General features: G+C 38.1%; 1 protein-coding gene across 1 annotated transcript; it reads right to left on the bottom strand.

Moving 5' to 3' along the window:
* Positions 1-1,386: 1,386 nt before the first annotated feature.
* Positions 1,387-1,836, bottom strand: LOC122003662 (EPIDERMAL PATTERNING FACTOR-like protein 2). Its single transcript, XM_042558741.1, has 2 exons — positions 1,671-1,836; positions 1,387-1,596 (listed from the first exon to the last, which is right to left on the bottom strand). Exons 1-2 carry the CDS (start codon positions 1,800-1,802, stop codon positions 1,387-1,389), a joined length of 342 nt encoding a protein of 113 aa, XP_042414675.1. The 5' UTR covers positions 1,803-1,836.
* Between the last annotated feature and the right edge of the window lie 7,391 nt (positions 1,837-9,227).

The raw sequence follows: 9,227 nt of genomic DNA, 5'->3' as shown, positions 1-9,227 counted from the left end.
ACTGCTATCACAAGCACTCTGCCGAGCAAGAGATGCACGACAGAGGAGAAGGGGAATGTAGGTGGAGAGCGTCAACTTTTCAAGCGTTTCACTCGGCTGCATTGATCTTTTTTTACGTGGCAAAATATTGGTTGTTCCACTTGGGAAAATTTTACCCCGACCAATCCAGCATTCAGTGCGTGCAGGTCGTACTCGTACACGAGTCAACTAGGTTCAATGCAATCTGGTCCTTGGATTTACACCCCCTATGTACCCACGCGTGAGAGAGAGTCTCTCCCCTTGCATTTGTTCACATCATCAAAACATGTAAATCAATATAAACTAACCAAAATACCTTAAAACTGCTAATGTGGAACAAAAATCTAATTCACAATGAAGTTTTTTTCCCTCTAATTCCACCTCCTCTCTATTCACATATATCCAATAAATTATTCACCATGAGGTCTGGGGTTCAAATCTTGGTAAAGCCGAGGTAAATATCTCCCTTATGTGCTAATCACTATTCCAAAGGCTAGTAGCCGTCCGTGATTTACCTCCTTCGTGTTAGCCCTGAGGCGGGTTGGCGGGGACGCTGGGGGCGAGCGTATTCATCTTTTACCACCACATATATCCAATAAATTATTCATTCTTAGATTGAGTAGTGGGATTTGAGGTGGACTTTAAGGTGAAGCCGGGGATCGGATTGCTCAGATGATCCTTGAAACGATTATTACGCTGGAGTTGGTGGAAGTTGCGGAATTGGATGCATGCTACTGGGAGGGGAGGTGGAGGATTTTTATCCATTGCCATGTGATGCGGTTCAAAATTTGTCTGCATTCTCTCTATTCCTAGTAAATGGATTGTAGTTCACTGTGGCAAAAAGACGAATACGTTCGCCCCCAGCGCCTCCGTCAGTCCGTCCTAAGGCAAATGGATTGTAGTCCATGGACGTAGTTAAGTTTGTACTCTAGCAAAATTTATCATCAATTCATCATTGAGGTATGGTTTAATTTTCGACAGATACAATTACTATTTTGGGTTAAGGCTGAATGAGCTTCTGTAATTTATCTCACTATAATTTGTTTTTGCCACTGGTAGTAAATGGATTGTAATAGCTAATTAAACTCTATAAATTCTAGAGTAAATAAATTAAAGTATGTGACATGTCAAACTCTCGCTTAGCATTCTGATCATTGATCCATGATTTCGTGTCGAGTCACTTAGTATCCTCTCGAGTCATTTGGTATCCATCCGTAAATTATATGAAAAGAAATAAATCATAGAATCAATTTATGATTAGAGAGAGGATGAAACTTATGAACAATAGAAAAGGCTTCCGGCCAGGATTCATTTTATGTGAAATCCAAATTGGAAGGAAAAAAACACACACAATTAAGATCTTCATTTTCATGGATTAAACATCCTGTTCCCGCACTTGCATTTCCACTTCATGGGCTTGTAATTGGATCTCTTATCCACGCTCGACTGATCATCCACTGTAGTCGCAGGCACCTGAACTGCCTCACAATGGCTTCTGCATCTGTTGCTTCTCATCTCACAGCTCGGTGGCCTCGATCCCATCAATGCTCCACCCAACAACACCATCTCCTCGCTTTTCTGAGTAGTGAGATGAGAAGAAAGACTAAGAATTCATGCAGGAAGAGTAACATTTCATTCACCTGATTAATCACCTTTTCGTCATCTTTCATCAGCCTACCCCCTTGAATTTGCAGGGGAATAGACAGGAGCGGCACCAACAGTGAGAGAAGGAAGGCTCTACGAATTTGACAGCTGCAAAGAAATGGACGAGCAGTACAACCCATTTCTGAAAACGAGCTGCTGGTGATTAAAATGCCTGCGCCCAATATATCGACGTTATCGCTCATAGATTTTATGATTTAACTTTACTATTATTATTATTATTATTATTTGGAGAAATTTACCTGATATTCAATGCAGAGATCTCAATAACGGAAGGAATGGCAGCAACAAAAGGTAATGAACAGGGGGGAAATTACATCAGACAGCATGCATGGATGATGCTTCAGGTCAGGAGGTACAGAGGAAGATAATGGAAATGAGTTAATTAGGGCATGTGCCGGAGCAGAATCTTAGCTTCTGTGCTACACGCTCTCTGTACGATTGCCTTGTTCTTGTTTGGGTAAATTTGCATGCACTCCCCATTGGTAAACATAATTTTACATGTAGTCCCTATTCATGAAAAATTTTATTTTCACTCCCCAATCAAACATATTTACCTAATTACCCATAATATTTTTAGGTAAAAAAGTCTAAAAATCAGTATAAATCCTCTTAAATTCAGTATATTAAATTAGAATCTAGTATATTTTCTATTAAATTGAGTTCGATTCTTTTTTCACATCAAAATATACTCGATTTTAGTTTAATGTGCTGAATTTAATAGAAAATATACTCGATTTTTAATATAAAGTACTGACTTTAAGAAGAATTATACTCATTTTCGGACTTTTTTACTCAATTTTTGACTTTTTGTACCTAAAAATATGGGTTAATTTCAATAGAAAATATACTCGATCCTAATATAGAGTACTGGATTATAGTGTAAAGTGTTGAATTTAACAAGAATTATATTTATTTTTAGACTTTTTATACCTAAAAAATAAGAGGGATAATTTTGATAGAAAATATACTCGATTTTTAATATAAAGTACTGATTTTAAGAAGAATTATACTCGTTTTCAGACTTTTTGTACTCAATTTTGAACTTTTTGTACTTAAAAAATCTGAGGGGCAATTTAGGTATCAATATTTGCATGAGGGAGTTGAAACAAGTAATACTTTGCATGCAGGGAGTGGAAACAAAGTTTGTTAGGCATGGGGATTGCATGTAAAGTTATGATTATCATTGGGGATTTTTCTCTAATTTACCGTTCTTGTTTTATCTTTCTGAAAAATATTCAAGTTCCAGTTTCTCCGGATATAATTACTGCAAAACGATTTACATTGCTACTAGTGGCAAAAGACGAATTTGAGCGTTCCCTAGTCCGTCTTAAACCAACACAAAAAAGTAAATCATGATAACTGATGAGTGATGAGATAGACGGATGGGGTGTAGGAAATTCTGTTCTATCAGTGCCACAGTTCGCCGGGATCGGATTCTCTGGTTCCCTTGTCTTGATCTATTTTTGGACCGGGACAAAGGGATTAGTGGAAGACAATAACTCCCACCTGTTAACTGATGGAGGGTCATTACCCCCACTAATATAAAAACTGGATCATGAATTGATTATGTTTGTCCGTCCCCCAGTTCGCCCCTCAACCTAAGTGTCCAAATCACCATCCAATTACCATCTGAGGTGAATTGTGGGACATTTATATTGGTGCTAGCATCCTGTTCGGATTGTATCTGTGCATGTATATAATTATTTAATGACTCACTCCCTCTGATAAGAACCTTTGGATTCCTTTTGGACTGATTCATAGTTAATATATACTGCTGACAACATGACAGTGCCACCATGAATCGGTTAAAACATGCAGTTAATTGACAAAGTTAGAATAAGTTTGATATCAGTACGTGTAGAATAGAATAAAATATCGATTAAATTGAAATAACCGACTCAATTAATCCAATTAGTAAATTGAGTTTAATTAATTAGAAATTCAGTTATTTTTTAAAAAAATCTGGATTATTTTGATTTATTAGGCGTAGACTTTAAAATTTTAAATTTGATTAAACTAAATTAATATCAATCTATTGATATATTGTGAGCCAATCGACTAATAAATGGAATTGACTCAATTATCTTCACGTCAACTATAATATCATAAAAAAATAGATTAATTAAATAATAATTGATTGAATTAATTATTTAATTTTATTTCAATTTGGTCGGTTCAATTTTTAATCTATTGCTCACCCTAAGTACACTTGACGTGGGACCAAGATTATACTCTCAACTTATCCCGGGGCTTGGTAAAGTGGTTAAGGTGTAATGAGGATTTTTAGAGTGTCGTGATTCGATCCTTTATTGGAATATGTCGTGATGTTGAATTTAGTAAAAAAAATTAGATTGGGTGGTCGTGGAATGAAATAAGCATGGGCCAAAAAACCCCACGAGTTTGTTTTCACAAGCAGAGTACCGATTTGGCATTGGAACAGCCTTACAGGGACGATGAAGACTATGAGGGTCAGTTGCCAATGTCTTGATGTTGCGCTTCTGGAATTTATCCTTGTGGACGGGTAGAAAATTGATGTGTACATGTCTTACGTGATTTTTAGTGTTGTTTAGTATACATTTCTTATGTGGCATCTCATTAGCATATTTCGCATACTTGTCTACTTTTTATTATTTTTACATTTTTCGTTCAGAGATCTGCTCTTTGTATTTTATTTTTTTTTGTCTTTGATAGGACCCGAAATTGGAGCACAAAAGCCTTAGAACGCAAATGAGATGCAAGGAACACATTCTAGTCATGTCTCATGACACAGGCATGTCCCTTCGGCCGAAGATAAATGAAGAACAGAGCGAAAACAAGGCTTCCAGTGCCTAACACGGGCAAGTCGTGCCCCATCCAGCCATATCCAAGAATTTGCAGGTGTTGACGGGTGGCTCATATTTTGATAAAGGTCAATGTGATAGATGTCATGAAAGAAAAATCTATTAAGATTTTTCGTAATAAAATTTTGTTACGATTTTATATAACAGAATTCTATTATGATTTTACATAACAGAATTCTATTACGATTTTTCATAACAAAATTCTGTTATGATTTTACCGGGTCTGGGGTTTATGCATTATTTATAGGGATCATTGTAAACCTATTGTACAACAACAATCACAAAAATCCTTGAATATGATTCTCTTTTGTAGAGAGAATTCAAATAAAGCATCGGTCATTTTTGTGGAGTAGGCATACCTCTGAACCATGAGGTTGAGAGGTGTTGCCTCCTTCTTTGCGCAACAATTGGTATCAGAGCAACAAGTTTTGACAGATTTCTTCAATATGTCAGGGATGACTTCTACGAAGTGATATGGTGAAGTTTGACGGAACCGAGAACTTCATATTATGGTAGAGAAGGGTCAAGTACTTGTTGATATAACAAGGCATGGCGAAGGCACTAGGAGAAAGGAAATCGGAAAGTATGGAGAGATTGGATTAGGAAGAACTTCAGGCGAAGACAGTGACAAGAATTAGGCTTTGTCTTACGGATGATATAATGTATCATGTCATGGACGAGGAGTCACCGTGGCAGTTTGAGAAAAGCTAGAATGTCGGTACATGTCAAAGTCATTAACAAACAAACTGTATCTTATGAAGAAATTATTCAAGCTGGAGATGACAGAGGGAACCGATCTGAGCTAGCACATCAACGTATTCAATCAGATTGTGAGCGATCTGAAGAGGGTTGATGTGAAGATCGAATATGAAGACAAGGCGCTGATGTTGTTAAATTCTCTACCTTCATCTTCTACGTACAAGAATTTGGTTACTACTTTGATGTGGGATAAGGAAACTCTTAAATTAGAGGAGATCACAAGTGCATTGTTATGTTTTCACCAAAGGCACAAAACAAACGATGAAGTTTCTTAGGGAGAAGGACTTATGGTAAATAGCAACCAAGAGTGTGATAGGAGAAAATCTCGACATGGATCTAACAACAACAACAAGGCTCGTTCTAAGTCAAGAAGGAAAAGAGGTGATCACATACTACAAGTGTGGGACAAAGGTCATATCAAGAGAGATTGTCCAAAGATAAAGAAACATGTTACAGAAAACAAAGGTAGTTTGGCAAATTAGACAAACATAGTTGAAGAGAAAAATTCAAAGAGCGGTGATGGAGATATGCTATCAATTATGTCAAGTTCATAGTAGCAAACGGATGCATGGATCTTAGACTTTGCATGTTCATATCACATGACTTCAAACAAGGAGTGGTTTAATACTTATAGGACAGTGGATTCTGGCTCAATGTTGATGGAAAATGATGCGTCATGCAGAGTTATCGGCATAGGGAACATCAGAATCAAGATGTTTGATGGTGTGATCAGAACCCTATGTGATGTCAGATATATATCAGAGCTAAGAAAGAACTTGATCTCACTAGGCACACTGGATGGTATTGGTTGTAATTATAAATCAGTGAGCGGGATGATGAAGGTCAACAAGGGAGCTCTAACGGTAATAAAAGGACAAAAGGTAGCAAGAAACATCTACAAGTTGATAGGGACTACAGTTGTAGATAGAGCCGCCTCGGTGGAGTATGAATCAGACAGTAGTGTCTTGTGGCATATGCAGCTAGGGCATATGGGTGAACGTGGGATACTAGAACTTCACAAGAGAGATTTGTTGAAGGGTGTTAAGACATGCAATCTTGAATTCTGCAAATTCTATATTCTTAGAAAATAGAGCAAAGTGCAATTCAAGATGGCAACAAACAAGATGGAAGAGATTCTGGACTACGTACATATCGATCTCTGAGGATCAACTAGTATAGCATCACATGGAGGGCACTTGTATTTTGTGAGTTTTACTGATGATTACTCACGAAAGGTTTGGGAATACTTTATGTGTCACAAGTCAGAAACTTTTGCAAAGTTTAAACTATGGAAAATTGAAGTGGAGAATTAAACCGGAAGGAAGGTCAAATGTCTTAAGTCAGATAATGGGACTGAGTACACTGATTCAAAGTTTCAAAAATTTTGTAAGTAGTATAGGATAATAAGGCATTTCTAGATTCGTAGGACACCTCAGCAGAATGGGGTGGTGGAAAGATTGAACAGAACAATCATTGAGAAGGCAAGATGTCTCAGGTTAAATGCAGGGCTAGCAAAAAAATTTCTGGGGAGAAGCAGTTAACATGGCGTGTTATCTCATTAATAGATCAACAAGGGTAGCACTAGAAGGCAAAGTATCAGAGGAAGTATGGACATAAAATCAAGTAGATTACTCTCATCTTCGAGTTTTTGGATGTCCAGCCGATATGCACATATCTAGTGAGGAAATATCAAAGATGAATGTGAAGTTAAAGCAGTGCATTTTTCTGGGTATCAGAAAGGAGTTCAAAGCTTCAAGCTTTAGAATCCTAAGGCAAACAACGTGATGATCAACAGAGATATGATACAGTGTACTCAAGAAGAAGGAAATGAAACATCATAGAGCAACATGGAGAAAGATATTGTTCAGGTGGAGTTAGAGATTCAAAACTCTGATGATTCTAGCTCAGAACGCACGAAGCTGTTAGATCATGTAATTCAATAGAGGAGGGGTGAATATCGATCGGAAAGAATTATCGTAGAGTAAGCAGCGGAAAAGTAGAAAATGAAAAAGTGCAATGCTAACACGAACCTTTTTACTTGGTTTGGAGCATTGATCAACTCCTACTCCAAGGCTCACACTCGTTGAGTGCTTTCGTTGGGTAATTCACTAGCAATCCGAAAAGTTGATTACAAAATTTGAGGTACAGAGATGCTAAAATAAAATAAGTACCGACAATTAATAAAGAAAACAAAATCAGTGTGTTTGTCGGAGAAGCTTCATCGCAGGAGCACAGCGCAGGATCGCAAGCGTCAGAAGGCGTAGTCGTGTTGTATCTTGTTCCAGGATTCACCCTCCTTATATAGGAGGCTCGGGGCACCCAGATCCCTTCCACGCGCCTGGAGTGTGACATAGCTCGTCCACACATGAAGCTCCACGTGGCAACACGGCGAGGGGATAACTTTTGTATCCCGGGCGCCCGGACTTTTGTTTTTTCAGCAACCTGCAAAAGACATTAGTCCGAGGCAAAATGCAAAATTACCCTGCAAAATAAATTGTTAGCACAGTTAAGTTATAAGAGTAATAAAAGCAGTAATTAAATCCCGTCTCCTCAAGACTGGAATTTAGTCATGATCTCAACTTAGATTTTCGAAATGAATCTAAGTTGGATCGACGCCTAATATTCCCTTCCTGGGAAAGCGTCCTCACAATCACTCCCCTCCAGTGACTTACCTCAACTTACCTATCAGACGTCCGGTCAGCCCTTTGACCCATCTGGACTTCGTGTCAGACTTCCGGTCAGCCCTTCGACCCGTCTGGACTTCGTACCAGATGTCAGGCCAGCCCATCGACCCATCTAGACTTCATGCCAGCTATCAAGTCAACCCATTGACCTAGATGGACTTCATTCTAGACGTTAGGTCAGCCCGTCGACCCGTCTGGACTTCTCCTGCACACTTCATAGAAGTGTTAGATCAATATGAAACTAACTTAACCTACTTTATCATTCATCAAAACTTCAGTTAGACTGTTAGTGTTAACCGCACCAATAGAAGCATTGCACTATAGCTGGTGGCAGAATGAGACGAGTCGTAAAACCACCCGCCAAATACAGATTCAAAGACTTTGTATCTGTTGCGCTTATCACTAGTAGTAGAGACCCTACATCTTTTTAGGAGATGATACACAGCTCTGAGAAGGACAAGTGAATGGGTGCTATGGTAGAGGAGATGGAGTCATTGCATAAGAACCAAGCGTGGGATCTAGTGGAACTTCATAAAGAAGAGAAAGCTATATGGTTCAAATAGATATTCAAGAAGAAAGAAGCAATGTCAGAGGGAGAAGAAGTGAAGTTCAAGGTTTGATTGGTAGCAAAGAAGTATTCACAGAGAAAGGGGATTGACTATGAAGAAATTTTCTTTCCAGTGGTAAGACATATATCAATTAGAGCGGTGTTGACTTTGGTGGCACATCACGATTTATAACTAGAGCAAATGGATGTGAAGACGACATTTCTTCATTGAAATTTGGAGGAGAAAATTTTTATGTCACAACATGAGGAATTTAGTCAGTCTAGACAAAAGCGGCTGGTTTGCAAGTTGAAGAAATCACTCTATGGATTGAAACAATCTCCTAGGTAATGGTACAAATGTTTTGATTCATACATGATTCAAAATGAATATAGGAGATGTGAGTATGATTGTTGCATATATGTAAAGAGCCTTGAAGATAAATCACTGGTTTTCTTACTACTATACGTAGATACATGCTTATTGTTGCAAAGAAGATGAAAGAGGTCGATAAATTGAAGAGGCTACTGAACAATAAATTTGATATGCAAGATTTGGGAGAGCCCAAGAAGATTTTTGGGATGGAGATTTACAGGGATAGAGCTGCAAGGAGATTATGGTTGTCTCAATATAGCATGTTGAGAAGGTACTGAATAGGTTCAATATGAAGAATACAAAGTCGGTGAGCACACCCCTGACGTATCACTTCAAGTTAT

Source organism: Zingiber officinale, chromosome 7B (assembly GCF_018446385.1).
Source record: "Zingiber officinale cultivar Zhangliang chromosome 7B, Zo_v1.1, whole genome shotgun sequence".
Classification (NCBI taxonomy): domain Eukaryota; kingdom Viridiplantae; phylum Streptophyta; class Magnoliopsida; order Zingiberales; family Zingiberaceae; genus Zingiber; species Zingiber officinale.
The sequence above is the reverse complement of the archived record's forward strand: the minus strand, read 5'-3'. Positions and strand labels throughout refer to the sequence as shown.